Below are 21644 nucleotides of genomic sequence, written 5' to 3' on the forward strand. Positions count from 1 at the left end.
AGGTACCAAAACCAACGAGGCACTACACCAAAGTGTGTTCAGACAGGACATGGAAGCATTATCTTAGCTTCAAGGGATGAACACAGAAAGAGATATACAGGTATTTATCTATCTATATATGGATATATAGATCTATATATAAACAACAAAGCCAGTAGGGACGTCTGGGTGGCTTAGGGGGTTAAGCCTCTGCCTTCAGCTCAGGTCATGATCTTAGGGTCTTGGGATCGAGCCCCGCCTCGGGCTCTCTGCTCAGTGGGAAGCCTGCTTCTCCCTCTCCCACTCCCCCTGCTTGCGTTCCCTTTATCTCTCTCTGTCAAATAAATAAATAAAATCTTTTAAAAAAATAAATAAAGCCAGTAGATTTGAAGTAAATTTTCAACATACTTCAGCATATAAAAATAACTTATAGCATCCCTTCTAAGCCACTACTTAGCTCTTTCTGGTCATAATTAATACATAATGAAGGAGTTATGAAAAGAAAATGAGATTTCTTGATAATTTAACTTACTTCTTATGTTCAGCGTGAACATTTTTGTGAATTCAGCATCATCATTTTCTGCATGGAATATATATTCTCCCGGCTGGTGTTTATGGTTGCAAAACTTAGATATGCTGTTTGAAAAAGAATTAAATATCCACTTAGCCAGATCCTTATAGGAGATGCTGAAATGAACGTCATTATGCTTAGGAGCCTTCCTTGAGACTCTGACTCCCTAAAGTCCAGTGGACAAGGAGGAGTCTGTGTGCTAGGCCCTTGCTAATCTAAGTGTGGTGTGGTCCACAGCCAGGTAACATCAGCATTGGTATTATCTAGAAGCTTGTCTGAAATACAGAATTTCAGGTCCCACCCTAAACCTACCGACTCAGAGTCTGCCTTTTAAGATGATCTCCACACGATTCATATGCACGTTTAAGGTTGAGAAGCCCTCCTCTAGGCTGGGGCTCCTAAGAGAGACAAAAAGGTTCCTGCCCCTACTGTTCTATACCGTCTGGACTAGTTTGACTTCCCAGACATTTGGAAGAACCTCTATAGGGAGAGGAGCCCATAATCCCCCTGCTTCCTAAAAGGATGGCTCTCTGACATTGGTCCAAGGCAGGACCTATAACCGATCCTTGACTTTAATAGCAATTAACAATGACAAGGTCTCAAATCCACTGAGTTTGTACAGAATCCTGTAGGTGGCTTCAGGCTCCAGTATTTACTAGGAGTGCTCATTGACCACTCAGTACATTTGGACACAGACAACTTGGTATTGGAGATTAGCCACCATGCCTACCGGGTATCTAGGATGCCGAATGTTATAGCCGGATATTAGATACTATAGGGGAGATAGGGGATCAAAGAGCTTTTGAATATGCCTTTATGCATCCAAGAAATAGAAAAAAATTTCCTTTAAAACAGAATAAGAAAGTATAAGGCTTATTCAGAAGATATTTAATTAGGCTACCTCTATATAACCTACCAACAGTATTAAAAAGATATATATGAGAAACATATTGCTAGGGTAGACGTGTGAACAGGAGAACATGGGGTGTGGAAACCAGACTTAAACTAGGAGCTATGGAGAATGCAGACCTATAAAATATGACTTCTGTCCTCAATGCCATGAGACAGGCACTGGTGTGGCCACAGGGAGAGGAGCAGGGAAGCACAAGTTGAGATGTGGGACAAAAGACTGAACGGGTAGGGTGGGACCAAGTAATCAGGGATCCATGAAAAACAAGCCTCATTATTTAAACCTCATGGGGAAATCAGGAAGATTCTGTGGATTCTTGAACAGGAAAGGAACACCACGAACAGTACTGTAGTTTAGACTGATGGCAGGAGAGAGGTCTGGAGGCAGTTGCAGTAACATAGGAATTAATGAATTCATTCATTCATTCACTGTATTACCAACAGTAAAATCTACTTTTTGGAGGAATTGGGGATACAACAGTGAGGTATAAGAGGTAAGTTTCTGTTCTCACAGCATTTTCACATTGGTGGTGAAAGTAGACCAGTGACTCCAGTAGAGTGGGAAGTCCAATGAGAGCGGAAGTAAAAGTTCAGATTTGAGAATTCAGAGCACGCAAAAGCGAGTGCTATCTAAGGCAGGGAAAATGGGAAAGGATTGGAAAGAGCAAACCCAAGAGGCACCAGGAAAAACAAATACAATTAGCAGGTGCTGTGCTGGGTACGGAAGAGGGAGACAGCGGAATCCCAGCTGATTCTCTAAGACTCAACAGCCACACTTGGCACCTGACTGATAGAGGAGCTTTGAAGCCCATGTGTATTTGACACCAGTGTTCTGTGCCCTCAACTCCAAAGCTAAAGGGTAATTCTGACTTTGTATAGCGATAAGGGAATTCATTTCTCTGGCCTATCAGAGTGAGCATTTAATGAGTTTTTTGTTTCCCCTGTTTGTTTTTTGTTTGTTTGCCCTGTTAACAACAAGAAGGCTGAAGTAGAAAGAGGAATTTCTTATCCTGACCTACCTGTGGACAACAAGGAAATGGCTGGTGACGTGGAAGTGATGGAAAGATGGGGGAACACACCAGTATAACATTAGGGAGAAAAGTAAATGTAGCTACTTTTGATTCCCAGACTTTAGGAAGGCAGAATGTAAGTGGCCCAAGAAGGGAAAGATAAATGCTTCTAAAAGAGAAAATGTTAATTCTCACTGGACGCCAAGAGCACCAATCAACTGGACTGAAGAAACTACCAGTGCAATTAGTGATTATCACGCGGACCAAAGCAAAATGTTTGGTGAACTTTTTCCCTCCTAAGTCTTTTGTGCTGTCTTAATGGAGTATGATTTGCCATGGGATAGACAAGAGAGCATCTGAAATGTTCTCACTCTTCCGGGTAGGAAATGGGTCACCTAAGTAGCCTGATCACAAAACCACATATCCAGATCATTGTCAACTGCTTGGGCCCCAGTTCCACCCTTCGCTGACAGTTAACCCTAGCAAAAGCAACAACTGGGTCACTGAACCGCCTCTGGGAATTCCAAGGGGAATAACCAACCAGGTGATCTGGAGATACAAAGCTTCCTCTTTCCCCTCAGGGTTTTTCTAGAAATGGCCAGCTGGCATGAGATGGGAGATCAGGACATTGGAGTTTACAGTGAAGGAGTATCTTGGTGACATACAACCACAAAAAGAGTTTTCTTCTCTGCACAAGCGAAATGAAGGTCCTCTTTACTTTCCGTGTAGTGTCTAGAGGAGAGGGGATGGGGAAGGGCTGGGTCTTCCCAGTGGCTCGGGGAGTACTTGTTCTCTAAGTGAAGAATGCTTTCTGCAAAGAGCAAGGGATTATTAAAGTCAAATCAGCATGCGGAGAATAATACAGCATGCACTGGGGAAGCTGAGAGCTTCTGAAAGTGGAGAGCAAAAAGCTGATGGGACTGGGGGAGGCTTTCCCCAGCACCGAGTGCTATCTGATCAAGAAGCCCTCGATTCTACCACTGTAGAAGGGGAACATGGCCAGGCTGAAGTTGGATCTGATCTGTTCCAACTTCTGTCCCGAGGGAGATAAAGAGAGTCAGGAGGTGGGAGGAAGGTTTCATATGACACTATATAATATGATTTGATGATATTTGATGAAATTTGATGATTTCATATGACACTATATAATACCATCCTCGTTTTTATTTTATCAAGGGGGAGTCAGCAAACCTGGAGCAATAGAACCATTATGCACTGAATAACAAAGCATGGCCCATCTCATTAGGAGGCACACTTTATTTTTAAATAACAGAAGAAAATGATTGCATCGCTCACATTTTTGTTTTCTTATACTCTGGGTTTGGGACTTCTACACTTTTGAAATGAGTTGGCGTCCAGAGCCAGTATAGTGATGTGGTTAAAAACATAGGCTCTGAAGTCAGCTGTTTTTTCCAGAATCCCAACTCTGCCATTGCCCAGTAGTGTGACCTTGGGCAAGTCACTTAACCTCTCTGTACCTCCTCATCCGTGAAATGAAGACAGTGGTAGTACTGACCACGTATGGTTGTGGGAGGAGAACACTGTGTTACATTTTTAAGTAGTTTTGTGTGACGTATCTATAATGGGCCCCAGCTCCCATATTGAACACAATGTATGTGTTCGATTATCATTACAATGAGGCTTATTAACTCCAGTAATCGTTTTGAGTATAAAAGAAATTTAGAAACTTTACTGTAGCGTATACTGTGAGAAAATCACATTAAAACAAAAAGAAAGGGGCGCCTGGGTGACTCAGTGGGTTAAAGCCTCTGCCTTTGGCTCAGGTCATGATCTCAGGGACCTGGGATCGAGCCCCGAATCAGGCTCTCTGCTCAGCGGGGAGCCTGCTTCCCTTCCTCTCTCTCTGCCTGCCTCTCTGCCTACTTGTGATCTCTCTCTGTCAAATAAATAAATAAATAAATCTTTAAAATAAAAAAAAAAAGGCAGCAAAAAATCCCCCCAAAAACTAAAGTAAATGCCCATCAACAAGATTCGGTTAAAATACAATGGTCCAAAAAGCAGAATACTGTGCAGCCATTAAGATGCTAATGTAAATAAGGTAAGATATAATATATTCAGTATCATAAAGAGATGCTCACGATATATTTTAAATAAAAAATCAGGTTAGAAATTGCAAAATTAATGCCATAGTTGTATAAAACCTGTATTTATATGTTTCTATCATGGTGGTTACATAGAAAAAGTCTGAAATATAATCTCTGGAGGTAGAGTTATTGGTGTTATTTCTATTTTTTTTTAAAGCAGTTTCAGAAAACAGGAGTAAAGGAAGAGTACTGTCTTTGCTTCACGTGGGCAAGTAACAGCCTGTTTCCATCTTTCAAAAAAATGGAATTATGGACATTAACTGAGGTAATCCACATAAAGGATGTGCACATTGTCTGGTATGTGGTCAGAGTTTAAAGAAGTTTCTTTTGCTCTCAGTGAGTGGCATCTTTGGGAGGAAAGGACAGGTGCCCCAAACAGCAGCAGTGAAGAGGGACAAGGTTTGCTGGGGGCTCTCGGTGCTTTACTGAACCCACACGACTGCTCCCTCCTTTCTAGATGCCTTCAAGACCCATCTCTTTCCAGAGCAAAAAAAAAAAAAAAAAAAAAAAAAAAGAGTCTTCCCAGAGAGGCTCAATACACTTCTGCAATTACATATCATTTATTGACTTGAGAGCCTGCTTTCCTGTTAATCTGTTCTTGAGAAGGACAGCATCTTATGGCTCAGAAGTCACATGCCCACCCCCCTGCTGTCTCCCCTAAGTGTTCACCTAATGCCCAGTGTGTGCAGAACTCCAAGCTACTGGAGGTGGAAAATGAAATACTCCAGGGAAAAGAAAAACACAGGAATCAGGCAAGCTAAGGAGAGTCTTTCAGAAGGAATCACTAAATAATTCTAACATCTTAAGATTTGTTTGTTTGTTTGAACCACAAAACTGGGAAAGGCTGAGGTAGAGTCAGCATTTATAAGGAAGTCTAGAGGGACAGGAAATTATGCAAAGCAACCAATGACTATCCTAGGACCTCTTCTCAAGATGAAGATATCAAGACTGCTAGAGAATTACAGTGGAATAAAATGTAAACACAGAAAGACAAGCCCTCACAGTTGGGGTGTGATGTTTGAGGAAGTAAATAGGAGAAACGAAGCTGTGAAGGTGGGGAAGCTGACAGACTTCCGGCACACGCACAACGACCACACAGTCTTCTTTCATGAGGCAGGTTCCTACAGAGGGCCTTCCAGTTATCACTACAAAAGCTCATGTCACTCTGCTTATAAAGTCATCTGTTGCAACATGATTAAGATATGGTCCTTCACCAACAAATTTCAGTTTGGTTGAACTTTGAACAACAAATTTCAGTTTTGTTTGAACTTTGAATGTAAGTGTTAGGGGAAAGGATGCTCACTGTATGATTCTTTTAGCTTATTAGTAAATTGGAAACTTTTTAAATAAAAAAATTTATATCCAATATTGAGCTAGCCACCTGTTCTCTCAACTCCGAGTCTGGTGTGGAGAGCAAAAGACATTCAGGGCCCTCACTTGAAGCTACGTTTAGATTTCTCGTTATTCACTTTTTGTTCGGTATTTTGAGCATCCTTCTTCAAGGACGGTCTGTCTTCCCCTTGTGTTGTGTGTTACATGGCCTATAGGGTGATACAGGATATCAGGCACACCATTATCACTGACAAGCCCTGTACCCAGTGTGTCAGCATCACCACCAAACACTGCAGCTCTTCTAGAACTTTTCAGATAAAACAAACTCTTGGGTGTTGGGTGTTGTGTGAGTGTCTGGTGTGTGGTCCTCGCAGGGCACAGAGGATGCCACTGACTCCTTCTGGCCCAGGCCCTGCATCACCACTTCCAGGGATGATGATGAATTCATTCATTCATTCATTAAATACAAGTTGCCTCAACGAGGTATTGTATAAGAGAGAGACATGGTCCTCTAATCAGTGATTCTGTAAAAACTCAAGAGCTTGTGTCAGAAGTCAGAAGCAAAGGAGCAATGAATCGTATCCAAGATGCCCCTTGACCATGAATGTGCCAGTCTAATTCTGGGGGTTGGAGAGAGAGAAAGAGACATTACCTTATTCATTCTTGTAGACCCTCATAGCATCAAGCCCATTGAGAAGATATTTAAAGAATATTTGTTGAATTAAAGAGAATTGATCCTCTAGCTCTTTGAATCAGGTTCAGGAGAGAATCCCATAGCACTAAGAGCTTCTCTGACACAGGTCACAATACAAAGAAGGGAGTGGATGTTGTTATCACTGATATTCATCCGAACAGAGGCTTGTGGTGGTCAATTCAACAGAAAGACAGGGGCTGACTCCCCGGCTGCCTACATTCAAAGGTTTGATAATTCAGAATAAGCGCTTATGACAATGGGGGTGATCCGTCTGTGGCAGTGGTTCTCAACCCCAGGCAATTTCTCCAAAGCAGGGATATGTGGCAATGTCCAGAGATATTTTTGGTTGTCACAGCTGAGGGTAGGGTTTCTACTGACATCCACTGGGTGGAGGCCGGAGATCCTGGTAAAGATCAAACAATGCAAAGGACAGTTCCCAGAACAAAGAATTATCCAGCCCAGGATGTCAATAGTTTGCTTTAGAGAAACCCCAATTCAGAAAGTGGGTATCAGTCAGCTCACAGGTCAAAGACTGTGTTCTTGATTAACTGCAAAATGAATGCTTTGGACATTAAGAGGTTAGGGCAAGAGAGGACAGAGGGTTCCATGCAAACTCTGCATTACAGTCTTTCTAAAAATGCAAACAAAGATCACTTATAAACCATTTTGGGGTATGAAGAATAGCACAGTAATTGTGAAACAGAGATGAATCCAGGTTAAAAAAAACAACTTTTTCTCTTCACCTGGACCAATGTTATCTGATAGAAACAGAATGCAAGCCATACAGGTAATTTAAAATTTTCCAGTTAGCTATGAAAAAGAAAATAACAGGGCACCTAGGTGGCTCAGTCATTACGCGTCTCCCTCAGGTCATGATCCCAGGGTCCTGGGATCGAGCCCTGCATCGGGCTCCCTGCTCTGAGGGAAGTCTGCATCTCCCTCTCCCACCCCCCCCCCGCCCCCCGCTTGTGTTCCCTCTCTCGCTGCCTCTCTGTCAAATAAATAAATTAAAAAGTCTTTTAAAAGTAAAAAAGTAAAAAAAATGGTAAATAAATAAATAAAAATAAAATAAAATGTCAAATAAAAAAAGAAAAAAATAAGCAAAAACTAAACATTGTTTTTATTTAACTGGATATATCTAAAATACTATAATTTAACTTATAATCAGCTTAAAAATTGAGATATTTTATAGTCTTTTTATTTTCCAAACTAAGTCTTCAAAATCTAGTGTGTATTTTACAGTTATGGCACATCTCAATCAGGACTAGTCGATTTCAAGTACTCAACAGCCATCGTGGCTGGTTAGCTAGTGTATGCAGAACACAGATCTAGACCCTTGACAGGACTCACCAGAGGGAAGGAAAACAAGTAGAATCTGGGCATTTTGCCCCAATTGTTGAGCATGTCTGGAATGGGACATGTTCCCATATTTTTAACATATTTTTAACATTTTTAACATTTGCCCAGATGATTCCTGCAGAAGTGGTTTATGGACCACACGTCAAGAAATGCTTTATTCTAGACCACTGACGTGTTTGAGGGATGACAAATGTCTTTCAGGCACTCAGAACCTCGCATGAAATCCTGGTACACAGGACGACATCTGAGAGATAAGAGGTGTCACAGCTCTAGGAAACACCAGAAAAAAAGAGTTGTTTTCTGTTTCCCGAAGAGGGAACGAAGAGTTTGTCCTGTAAGACAGTCTTGAATACAGCTGTACAAATCCCCTGGAAAATGGAATTTTCCTTCAGCATTTATTCTTAGGCTATTTCTGCATTGATATTTTTGAAAAGTTAAATCAATACACTTGTAGGTAATGTTTTGCTGTTTTTAATGGGTTTTACTTCCTCAATCATCTGCATACGTGCAGAGGGAGATTCGGCCTAGTAAAGCACAGTACTCTCGAATAGGAAGTAACAATCGAGTGACTCAGAAAATGCCTCGGAACCATACTCAGACTAGTAGGATTCTTTCTGAGGTTTTTTTTGTGCAGGGGGTTCTGCGATTTGAACTGATTCTAAGACTATTACAATGGCCTCGTCTTTGCTTTTTCTCTTCTCATCTTCCATGTCAACTCAGTAATATAAAAACTTGTAATACAGAACCGCTCTTCTGGGGGCGAGAAGGAGGGCTGCGCTAAGTCCAGAGAGCCCCTGAGCAGTCTGTCGGCTCACCTGGACCCGTCATCAAGGCCACGCTGCTCACAAGGAAATGATTTTCGAGAGAAGGTCCACGTACATCTGATCTGCGGATATGCTTTAAACCTGACAGAAAAACAAAACTCTTCATACTGGTCAATCTCATAGTCTTCACTCGATTTGGAACCATTTATAAATCCCTTTTCTGTTAAAAAAAAAAAAAAGTACGTTTATACATTAGATGGGATTCATATGGACATACATTGTAAAGATAAAATACATTTTTATTCATCAGTTTCACATAAGAAAACTCCGATGTGGCCATGCCGCAGGTCAGAACTGACAGTCGACAAGAAATTCAAGAGTCCTCTCCCTAGTTATCAACCTGGGTTCACTGAGTGAACAGTCAAGATTCCTCTAAGAATTGGATGTCAGTAATTGACTCCCTCCCCAAAGAAATGTATATAAATCAACCTCCATATTTTATGGACAATTTCAAGAGATCCAAGAGCTCCCCCAGCCCAGGCAAGCATGTCCACGTTGGGGCGACTGACTGACAGAATTTGGAAGCCCTCTGCTGAGTGAAAACGGCTCTCTCGGTGAGTGATTTGTCCCACCTAAAAATCATCTCGGGCACAAATAAAACAATCTGGCCAGCAGTATTCACCAGATTTCTTTATGGAGGACTTACTTGTTAGTTTGATATGAGAATCACTTCATTTCCTAGCATGTCTGAGGCTGCCACCTGATCTGAGATTATTGAAGCACGGTTATTTTCAAATCCTGCACAGCCCACCCAGTTTCCGTGCATCTAAGCGCTTGTCCCTTCTCTCTGTCCCTGCCCGTCACCTGCAGTTCTCAGAACAAGTATATATCAGGTGCCAATTTTGAGTCAGGCTCTCTGCCAGGTTCTGGGACCACAAGGATATAGAAGGGATTATTTCCATCCTTTGGCAACTTAGTCTATTGGTAGACAAACATCCACAAACAGACAGTCACGTTACAATGACAGTACAAAGACAGTGGCATTCAACCGAGCACGGTTTAAGTGGAAAAGGAAAGGGGCAGGTAGCTTCTAGTTACAAAACGATTCTATTTCAGTTTCGTGCTCGGCTTTTTGATGCTACTGTGTACCGATATCAGAATTTGCAGTCCATACCTCACATTCCACACTAAAGCAACTGAAAGTATGGAGAAAGACAGAGGGAGCAGCCCGCATTACCTATGATGGTAACCAGAGCTGATTTACTGGGATGTTCTGAAGAGGAACAAGTGTAATAGCCGGTGTCGTTTCTTCCCACTGATGATACAAAAGCAAACAGAATCCGTATCATAGTTCTGTTTGTGGAATAGGTACTCATCTCAAAGGAGCTGCCCTGGATTTTAATAAAACAAGAGTTTGAATTTAATGACTTCAACCCATACTTTGCGGCCATCTGCAGTTTCAGAATGCAAACTTGTCATATTACCTCCCCCAGCGCTTTATTTTCTAGCTCCCAGCTGAGTCCGAATCCGTGGTTTACGTGAACAGCTTTGCACCTTATCCATAAGGGTTCCCCTACTTTAAGAAATAACTGTGGCGGTGTGGTCTGAGGCGTTTGATTTAGATCTGGAAGGACGAAAACATCCCGAGTGAGAAAACAAGGTGATTTTTCCATCCCCCGCCCCATTACAGAATACATCCCAAGTGTTCCAATGACCAAAGATTTTTACCGTCATCTCAAATGGTACCCGCTGCTTGGATAGAAGAATCCTTTAGAAACTGTCTACCCTTTCGTATAGAAATTGGCAGCTGCAGAATCCGAAATATTCTAAGTGGCATAGAGAACTATGGCAGCTCTAAAAGTGAATGATGACCTAAGCAATCACTGTTCAGTGTTGGGTTTTTCCTAAGGAACAGTCACTAAAAAGAGAAGAGCCCCGTCTCATGGTTCCTACCTATTGTGAACAGCTTGGTACACTCCCTGCCCAGCTCGTTTCTTGCACAGCACCTTATGTCTGTTCCAAACAGCTCATGAAGCACGCTTTCCTCCTTTGTAACAACAGCTGCACTCTCCCCTTTACAGCTGCAAGTAGAAAAAAAGAGCTGTCTGATCAAAAAGAGAATTTTAAAGTTACAAATGAAAGTGAGGGAGAAAAACAAAGTGAAAGGTTCTAGAGCCTGTTTAAGAGAATGAAATGCATTGGGGCACCGGGGTGGCTCAGTGGGTTAAAGCCTCTGCCTTCTGCTCGGGTCATGATCCCAGAATCCTGGGACTGAGTCCCGCATAGGGCTCTCTGCTCAGTAGGGAGCCTGCTTCTCCATCTCTTTCTGCCTACTTGTGATCTCTGTCTGTCAAATAAACAAATAAAATCTTAAAAAAAAGAGAGAGAAAGAAATGTGTTGAAAGGTAAACCCAAATCTAAGGTTTCTAGGTAGTTACTCATTATCTCAACCAATTAGAATAACACTAAAAAAAAAAAATAAAGGAATAACACTAGACAGAATTACATACTTTTTTCCTTTTTTTTAGTGAGCTCTACCCTCTATATGGGGCTCAAATTCACCACAGGAGATCAAGAGTCCCATACTTTCCCAACTGAGTCAGTCAGGAACGCCAGATTACATACATTTTTATGTAAGCTTAAATTTTGGGGGGTTTGGTGCCCTCTTTTGTTGTTGTTGAGAGAGAAAGAGAGAATGGAGAAAGAAGAAAGAGGGAAAAAAAGACAAGAGAAAAGGAAAAGCACCATTAAGTTTCAATACAGCACAACAAGGTGGGGTATCTTTTCTTTGAAGCCCAAAAGAGGACTATGAGGGAGAGGAAGAGAAGAATGTTGCAGAAGTCACCCATCCGCAGACCTCACAGGGAAGAGGCATGGTGAGACACAGGAGGGAATTCAGTGGGTCTCAGGACCTGACACGGAACCCCTCACCCTCACCCCTTCACCCTCCTCTCCATCCACATCCCCACACTTCCATCACCACCATCCACATCCCCACACTTCCTCAGACCCTTATCCCTCCTCAGCCCCCCACCCTCACCTCCTCATCCCCACTGCCATGCCTTCCCAATCCCTCCACCCCCTCACCACCCCCACCGTGCCCCCACCCTGGTGCCCTCACTGTCACCCCTCAGCCCCACCCCCAGATTCCACTCCACCCCATCATCCCCACCCCCACCATCTTCCCACCCTAACCCTTACCTCCTCATCCCTATCCCATGCCCCTCACGCCCTCTTCTCAGCATAAGACAGACTTGGATTCCTCCCAGGGAGTTACCCTAACCACTGCCTTTCCGAAAGCAGGAATTGCTTTTGGAGCCTGTGGGTCATACGTTTCTCCCCCTTATCACTTTAGCCAAATGTATTCTTTTCTTTGTTGATATATCATTCCTTCATGATATGTTTTTTTCTTATTAGAAGACAACAGTAATTGAGTTCACTGTAGAAATTTTGGAAAATACAGAAAAACCCAAAGAATTTTACTTGCCCATATTTCTACCACCCTGAGATAACAACTATTATTATTTTGGGGTGCAGACTGTCCACCTCTCCCCCCCATGCTTATGTTACATATGTATCTACAGGTAATCTCTTCTTTGTCCTCTAAAATTTGTGATCACATTCCTACCACTTGGTAACCTATTTTTTTTTTTACCTTTTCTCCTGCTTAGTACCATTTTTCACCAAAATTGTTTAGTAAATTTTTATTAGTTCAAACTGCATGAATTCTCACTTTGTGAGAGCGTAGCTATGGCACCTATGAAAAACAAAAGAAAACACACATATGGGACTATTTGCAGGCGCCAGCCTTGCAATGAGCTCACGTGTATTGATTCATTTCATCACTGTAGCGTAAGGCAAGTACTATCCCATCCCCATTCTTCTGATAAGCCAATTGGTACACACAGTGTGATGTCAGCTATATTAGAAAAAACCCCCAAAATAAAGCAAAAATAGTAATTACCTCTATAAATGTCATACCTTTCACTCTGTGCATTGCAGAACACCCATTCCACGGTCGGTTCTGGAATGCTCTCAGATATGCAGACCAGGGCATCCTGATTTTCCATTTTTCTAAAGTAAGGTCTCCTTAATGTATAAAGCAGTGTGTCTAGAGTATCATAAATTAGTAACATTTTAATATTTTAAAACTAATTGTCTTAGCAGCCCCCTCAGAAAAAGAATTCTGCACTATTAAGGAAGGTTAAATATTTTATACCATAGCAGCCTCATCTGCTCCCCTCCAAATATGTACAATAATATATCTTCTCCATTCCAATACGTTAAATTCAACTCTGGCTGAAATGTCTACTTCAGCATTTGTCTTCTTAGCTAATTTCTTGGGATATTTCATACATCTACAGACAACTGAAGTTAGGTGGAGTGAGGTCATGTAAAAATACAAATAGTGATTTGCATAGGAACAAGAAAACAAGAACAGCTTAAAGCTCATATATTTAAGACTCAGCTTTCTTCCCATGATTTATTTTATCTAGAACTAGACAGAAATATGCTGATACAAAAACACAGAAATACAGTAGGAGAGAGACTTGGAAGAGAACTGAGAGGTTCGGTTTTAGCTTCCTGTTCTTTTGGGACCATCACACCTCCCCTCTCCCCCCACCCCCATCTTTGGCTCCCCACAATGCTTAACATACAAACTTTCCACTTCTGGGTGGACCCGTCTAGCCACAGGAGTTCACTACCTCCCTGGGTGGATCATTCCATTTATCAACAAACCTTTTCCTTTAAAAGAAAGTTTCCCTGTTCTAAATTCCAATCTCTGATCTTATAATACATTTTGTTTAAAAATATTATATATATGCACACAAAAGAATATATGAAGTGTACATTTCAAAGCATAATAATAAACACAAATGCCCACAGACCCGTATCTGACTTAATAACTGGAATATTAATAGATATCTTCAAATCTCTTTTATGCTCCCTGCCATGTCAAGCCTAGGTAACCTTTATCCTGAATCTTGTATTTATCATTCGTGTGCTTTTAAAAATATTTTCACCACATAGATGTGTGTCCCCCAACAATATATTGGTTTGCTTTGTTTGTTTCTGATCTTCAAAATGTGGTATCCCTCAATATGTAGGTTTCCATAACTTCATTTTCTCATCCAGCCTTATGTTGGTGGTTTTGCCTTATGGTTTTCATGTAGCTATATTACATTCATTTTTTTACAGCTACACAATATTCCATCAGTGAATATATTACCATTTATTATTCCATTTTCTTGCAATGGACATTTAGCTTGTTATCAGTCTATTGTATTTGCCAACGATGATACTATGAACCTTCTGTACTGTACTGAGGCAGGCTTGTAAGTTTCTTTAATAATATACCTAGGAGGAAAACTGCTGGTTTATATGGTATGAGCACGTTCCTCTCTACATATAACGATAATCTGCTTTCCAAAATGGTGGTACTAATTTAACTTACATAGCAGGACATGAGATTTCCTTTTGCTCTGTATACTGACCAAGACTTCTTAATTTTCAACAATCTAGTGGGTATAACATGGTATCTCAGTGTGGGTTTTTTTTTTTTTTTTTTTTTTTTTTAGATTTTACTTATTTATTTCTCAGAGAGAGTGAGCACAGGCACAAGCAGGGGGAGGAGCAGAGGGAGAGGAAGAAGCAGGTTCTCTGCTGAGCAAGGAGCCTGATGCAGGACTTGATCCCTGGATGCTGACATCGTGACCTGAGCCGAAGGCAGACGCTTGACAGACTGAGCCCCTCAGGCACCCCTCTCATTGTGGTCTTAATTTGGTTTTCTCAGTTATTATGTTAATATATTGATTGACCATTTAGTTTTTGTGTTCTGAAAGTGAAATGTCTACTCGTCTTTTGTTCATTTTTCTACTGTTTCTTTCTTACTGATTTATAGAAGCTACTTACCTATTATAATTATTAATCCTTTATTGATTACATGAATTGCACATATCTTTTTTCATTATGTGATGGTTTTTATTCTTGCTTGCAATTTCTGACCATTGATCAGGCCCCACATAGGCCTGATCCCATGATCCCGAGATCATGACCCAAGCTGAAACCAAAAGTCAGTTACCCAACTAACTGAGCCACCCAGGTGCCCTGCCCCCATCCAAGGTATAACTAGTTAGGCCAGGTTCCCTGACTCATAGGCCAGAAGAGTACATTATATTACACTGCCATCAGTCTCCTCCCTTCAAAATATTTTCTTCTCTGTGCTAAACATTGTTAAGTCCTTCAGCTGTTTGAATTTAACCAAGTTCTTCACTATCTGGTTGCTCTGTTTTGTCAATATTCGTCTGAGAAGAACAATCATCCATTCATTTCCTGAACCTAGACATTCCATTCTCATGAATGCTGCCAAGGTTCAGCTTTCCTTTTTTTTTTTTAGGTGACCAGGCCTTAACTGCTGGTTACTGCTAAACTTGTGGTTTGCTAGTAAACCCTTTCCTCTTTTTCACATTGGCTGTTGCCAAGTTTCCTCCGCCTGATTTTTTTTTAGCCTCACCGCCCAGAATGCTAAAAGCATGTTACAATTTACCTGAATAGTTGTTGTCATATTTTTACACTATAAATCTGAAATGCAAAGAAGATACCCTACATATAATAAAGACAACAGCAGACACCACTTATCTGACACAAATTCAACTCTAAACACTTGGCAAAAAAAGAAAGACAGCAAGCAAAGAATCGTTGATTCCCTTCCGAATTGAACTGAACCACAGAGACCCGTTGTCCCAGAGTGGGATCAGGGACTGAGGAGGGGACAGGGAACAAGACCAAAATCAAAGAGAAACAAAAGCTCTCTTTTGATTTTTGGGCTTTCAGTCTCTGGTCCTACACATATCAGAGTAAACTAAAGGGCTTTTCAGAACTTCTGACAAATTTTGACTCTACTTAATTTTTTTGCCTTACAGGCCGATTTTAGAAACCTACCACACCACCCCCGGCCCCAATTAAGGTGACACTTCTAGGGATCTAAATGGCTACAGGTGCTCTTTATGTTAGCAGCTAGGACCACAAGCCCCAGGGCAGTGTGGTGCTGATTGCGTAGACCTGGCCTCCAGTGGTGCCCAGTGTGTCTGTTTTCCCAGCCGCACGAAGGGGGAATGGCTGTGAGACAATGAGATGGTTCCAGCGGCATCCCCCTCAGCACAGATGGTACGTGCAGAACACCGTCCCTGGTTATCCCTGAGCCATGGCACCTCCGTGGACTGGACCCTGGCTTTGTGCCTTCAAGTCACTTACAAGGAAGAGGAAGCCTCATACTCAGGTGTGGCCAGGTAACCTAATTTAAAATGGCCTGGGTTGGGGGGTGCCTGGGTGGCTCAGTGGGTTAAAGCCTCTGCCTTCCACTCGGGTTGTGATCCCAGGATCCTGGGATCGAACCCTGCTTCGGGCTCTCTGCTCAGCAGGGAGCCTGCTTCCCCCTCCTCTCTCTCTCTGCCTGCCTCTCTGCCAACTTGTGATCTCTGTCTGTCAAATAAATAAATAAAATCTTTAAAAAAAAAAACATGGCCTAGGGGTGCCTGGATGGCTCAGTCAGTTAAGTGCCTGCCTTCTGCTCAGGTCATGATCCCAGGTCCTGGGATGGAGCCCCACATCCGGCTCCCTGCTCAATGGGAAGTCGGCTTCTCCCTCTCCCTCTGCCTGCTGCTCCCACTGCTTGTACTCTCTCTCTCTCTATCAAATAAATAAAACCTAAAAAATAAGTATATAATATAAAATGGCATAAACCCAGAGATTTGGGAGTGCTGCCTTAGTCCCTAAAGGCAGTAGGATGTATGTGAAGGCACCTACCTCTAGTCCCTGCATGTCGTGTGAGGTGAAGTGTTCGGTGTCTAGGAGCTGAGGGGGTGCAATTCCTAGGCCTGCACAGAACTGGGAGGAAACAAGAAGCCGGAAGGCACACACGCGGGGTGATTCTGCCAACTGCACAGTAGCCTCCACAGATAACAACATTTGGATGGTTCCTGGCGGTTTGCGGAGTGATCTAGCATTTGTACAAATCAAGGATCCATGAGCTCTATGTGGTTATTTAAGTCCAGTTTGTAACATCTTAACATGAATGAAAGTAACACCTGGTCCTCAGTCACACTGGCCACATGTCAAGTGTTCAAGAGCAATGTGTGGCCGGTGACTACCTTGTTAGAGCGGACACGGACATCTTCCGATCTCAGAGAGCTGTATGGGGTGGTGTGGGGATCTTTCAATCCTGTGAGCTATGTATTTTTATCCCCATTCTACAGGTAGGCAATTTGAGGCTCAGGGAGATTAAGTGACCTGCCAAGGGTGGTAGGAAGAGATCCAGAGTAAGAACCCAGGACTTCTGACTCCGCGGTCAAGTTCAAAATTATTTTCCATTTCTTCCCTGTCAGTCATGTCACTGAAAAAAGGGGGCTGAACAGAGAATGTTCTGAGAGTCCATGGGTCATGCCGGATGGTTGAAGTGAATTCAACTATTCAACCACATATTGAGGGAAACCTGAATATTGTGTCCCCAGCAGCTGGCAGAAAGCTCAAGGGCTAAACCACTCCTTTGGAATACTGTGAATACCCAGTAGCGAGGTGCACTTACTTCTTATACTCACTGTAAACAATATCGTGTAGTTGGTAGCTTCCGTCTGGATGAAAAGTAGGTATTCTCCAGCTTGGGTTTCTGTCATTTTCAAAATGACCATGGAAACAACTCCTCTGAAGAAGAAAAAAAACAAGAAAGAGAACTGGTTATTTTGGAAAATGTGTGAAACTAAAACATAAAATTTCACCCTGAGTCAGCGGGCAGCACAGGGGGCCCCCACGTTCCATCTCTGACTGTGGCACTGGGGGCTGGCAGCTTCTCACTCTGCTGGAGCCTGGTTGGTTTGACTTGGACTTCATTCAGGCCCTCCCCTCAGAGTGAGGGACCTCCATTCCAGCACCTTCGCCCCATGCTTCTCAGGCCTCTTGGATGGACAAAAGGCACAGGCTTGGGGGTTCACTCCAGCCAGCAAGAGCAGACCATTCCCCTCAGTGACAAGCACCTCACAGTCATGTTCTGTTACCTGGCCACCAGCCTCACTTCCCCACTTGCAGACCCAGATGACTGTACGAGCAAGATACCCAGAGCTAAGGAACATTCTCTTCTGCGTGACTCTCTCTGTAAATGAAAGAATTCAAGCAAAATCTAACACAAGCCATTATCCTATGTGAAGGAGAAAATCACACATGTGTAAGGAGAAAGATGGCCCGGTTTTTGCTCTTTGAACTTCTTAGGGGCTCGATACCGATACATTTGTCTAGGAGCAATCTTTTCCAAGAAACTTCGATGTGTTCAGTGATACCTGTTTTCATTAAAGCTTAAAATATTCTCTAATAGTTTGTTGAGTGATGTTGGGTGTAAATTTATGCTTTCTGACCTTTAGATGCTTACTACTCAAGAGTGTAGGATTTCTCTAACAGTGTTAGTCTCAGCCCACCATCCACTGACAGTCAGACTCTCAGGCCCTGCCCAGACCCATTGGACCCATTGAATCAGGATCTGCATTTGAACAAGGTCTCCAGGCAATCCAAATGCACATTTCTGCGGAGATGCCCTGCCCTGCGCTAGAGCTCCAAGCTGCTTGGTTCCAGAATACTATTCGTAGGTAGGTTAGTAGGAGATATATTTGATTGGTGCCTGCAGATACTCTGGTTCTGTGCTTGCTTTCTCTGAACCACTCATTTTCCTGGTATCATTTGTGAACATTTAATGCATATCATAGGCAACTGGAAGACAGTGATCACAGCCTGGGTATTCAAGCTTTCTAGCCATGAGCCCAGAGCTAGATTTCCACAGTAAGTCTCTATCGTGGACAAGTTGCTAAATAGTTTTAGTATTAACTAATCCACAAGATTAGGTAATATTGATTAGTCAAGTTAATACCTATTAGTCAAGACTGGTGACGTGGACTGACAAATGGGACCATTGGTCCTAAGTCAAAAAAGGCAAAATCCAATGGAGTGACAACAACCCTGCATTTGCTTTTTGGTCTCAATCCAGTGGGAAATGTTGTGGCATAAAGTTTTAATAGGATTACCAGAACATTTCTTTAAGGCAAAATTTTTAATAGAAGAGTGCTTTGGTTTAACCCCAAGGTACAAATAACCAAAAAACAGAAGTGAGTAATACAGTCTCAAAAGAGGAAAGGAAAATGAATGTGTTCCAAGATTTAGAAGCAAACTTTAGAATTATAGCCACTGTCCTAAAAATTACTTACAAGTTTATTTGACGTTAAGAGAACAAATGCAAACAATCTGGTACAAGTCAGTCACAGAAATGTTCCCCCATACCTCAGTCGGACAGGATAACCACTGTAGGCCATTTGGGTCCCACTTACTGCATGGTTTCTGGAAAGACAGAGACTCCTCTACACCATGGGGCACCAGAACACCCCAAGAATTGGAGAGAAAAGTAGCCTTAGAATTACCAAGGGGCATTTGAATGACTTTTGTCTCTTTCTTCCTGCCCCCATCTGGTCTCAGCAAGAGGGACCCAGACAGCGGGTTGCGGGGGTGGGAGGGCACAATCAGAAGAGAGTCAAACACAGACTTGGCCATTCCATCACAATTCTTGGCTAAGATATTTTTCTGGATCATGAGGCCCATGTTCCATCATACCCAGATCAGTTTCCTTTTAAAATACTTCGTGGATATCACTGGCAATTCTGCTCATCATACTGTGAAACAAAATAGATTAAAACCAAATGTTCTTTCTCCTAGCATTTCCCAGAAAGAAGCTTCTGGCTACTTGAAGTAGAATGTAACGAACATTTTCTAACTTTTTATCTTTAAGACAAGATCCAATTAAAAAAAACAAGAGACCATAAAAATCCCAAATATTCTTTCCCTGTTTGTTTTACATTTTTCCAGCTGCTCACTGCCTTCTTAGGCCCTAACTATATCTATATGTAATTTTTTAGGTACATGGCTTTATTTTTTAGAGTAATTTTAGATTTACAGAAAAACCGGGTGGAAAGTACAGAAAGATCCCACATATGTTCCCCCAACACACACACACACACACACACACACACAAACACACACACACACAGAGTTTTCCCTATTGTTAACATCTTACATGGGTGTGGTTTATTTGTTACCATTGGTGAACCAATATTGGTACTCACTCAAGTTTGTAATTTACATTAGAGTTCACTTTCTGTGTTAGACATCCAATAGGTTTGATAAACACATAACGCCATGTATTCATGACCTAACTATATCTTTAGTTCATTATTTTTCACTGGAGATAACAGTTACGATGGATATGGATAGATATTTGAAAAGAAACTCCAGGTGAACTACATTCTACAGCAAGGAAGTTTTCCTCCCAAAATCCTTGTGGGTGCTCCCCCCCCCGCCCCCCTGCCCCCCACTCACCTGTTTTGTAAATCAAAGTGTGGCTGGCAATTCAGGGAGCTGTGCTTAAAGACCCAGAGACAGGAAATGTTCCCTGGGGTGTTGACCAGTACTTGCAGCGTGATGGATGCCAACATGTCCACTTCCACAGTGGCTGCTCCATACACGGCCTCTGTGCTCTCAGGCTTCAAGGTGCACCCGAGGTCTTCTGGGGGTTCTGATGCCTGTGTGGAAACAAGGTGAATTCACTATTCGTGCAAGTTTTTACATCCTCTTCTTAGCTGGGACCTTTATCAAATAGATTCGCGTTGATGTACTGCCCACTGCGCTGGAGAATGTATTACTAACTGAAAATCCTATTATTTACAATTCTCAAAAGAAGAGATAGGAGCACTGGGGTGGCTCAGTTGGTTAAGCGTCCACCTGCCTTTGGCTTAGCTCATGATCTTAGGGTCCTGGGATTGAGCCCCATGTCGGGGTCCCTACTCAGCAGAGTCTGCTTCTCCCTCTGCCTCTGCCCCTGCTTGTACTCTCTCTCTGTGTCAAATAAATAAATAAAATCTTTCAAAAAAAATATAGAGGGAGGGACGCCTGGATGGCTCAGTTGGATAAGTGTCTGCCTTCAGCTCAGGTCATAATCCCAGGGTCCTGGGATCAAGCCCCACATCGGGCTCCCTGCTGGGCTTGAGCCTGCTTCTCCCTCTCCCTCTGCCTGCTGTTCCCCCTTGCTTGTGCTTGCTTGCTCTCTCTGTGAAATAAATAAATAAAACCTTAAAAAAAAAAGATAATTGAGTTTAGGCTGCATTTCTGATATGTTTTACATATGGTTATGTGTTGAACTGTGTCCCCTTGAAATTCATGTGTTGAATCCTAACCCCCACTACCTCAGAATGTGACCTTATTTAGATATAAGGCCTTTCCACAGGTAATCAAGTCAAAATGAGGCTGTTGCGTTGGATTCTCATAAGAAGAGGAAATCTGAAGAAGACACCTGCTAGGAAAAGTGCATTGTGAATATGAAGACGAACCTCTAGAAGTCAAGGACGGAGGCCTGGAACAGATGCCTCCCTCACAGCCTTCAGAAAGAACCAACCCTGATGACATGTAGATTTTAGACTTTTAGCTTCCAGAACTGTGAGATAATAAATTTGTTGTTTAAGTCACCCAGTCTGTGATACTCTGGTACAGCAGCTCTAACGAACTAATATACAAACAATAGTCATAAAATGCATAAGACATAGGTGACTGCTTTTGTGATTACTGGTATGTAGATAAGAATCTACACAGTAATAGTAAATTGGTATTTGTGTTGGAGAGAATTTAAAAAACAAAATATTTTCTGGGCAATATCCCCACAGGCTCTTTGCTACCACCACACTTCTTCCCTACTTTAAGTAACTGAGACACGTTGAAAGAGGGTGTAGTAGCAACTTCTGTCATTGGACCCTTCACCTTCTACCCTCAAACACATAGTGTAGCATGCCTACACACACATATACACACGCGCATGCATGCGCGTGCGTGCGCATACCCACA

The 21644-nt window shown here is 42.3% G+C and overlaps 1 protein-coding gene across 3 annotated transcripts in view; it reads right to left on the reverse strand.

Moving 5' to 3' along the window:
- FLT3 (fms related receptor tyrosine kinase 3) overlaps positions 1 to 21644 on the reverse strand; it is a 117027-nt gene that overhangs the window by 25875 nt on the left and 69508 nt on the right. For all 3 annotated transcript variants that reach the window (XM_032879965.1, XM_032879964.1, XM_032879963.1), the window contains 8 exons: positions 20130 to 20332; positions 17308 to 17423; positions 12705 to 12834; positions 10677 to 10804; positions 10208 to 10347; positions 9961 to 10114; positions 8775 to 8943; positions 512 to 615 (listed from right to left, as the gene is read on the reverse strand). In XM_032879965.1, the coding sequence (XP_032735856.1) occupies positions 512 to 615; positions 8775 to 8943; positions 9961 to 10114; positions 10208 to 10347; positions 10677 to 10804; positions 12705 to 12834; positions 17308 to 17423; positions 20130 to 20332 (1144 nt within the window). The remainder of the gene's footprint in view (positions 1 to 511; positions 616 to 8774; positions 8944 to 9960; positions 10115 to 10207; positions 10348 to 10676; positions 10805 to 12704; positions 12835 to 17307; positions 17424 to 20129; positions 20333 to 21644) is intronic.

This window comes from Lontra canadensis, unplaced genomic scaffold (assembly GCF_010015895.1).
Source record: "Lontra canadensis isolate GAN:19392208 unplaced genomic scaffold, GSC_riverotter_1.0 scaffold67, whole genome shotgun sequence".
NCBI classification, from domain to species: domain Eukaryota; kingdom Metazoa; phylum Chordata; class Mammalia; order Carnivora; family Mustelidae; genus Lontra; species Lontra canadensis.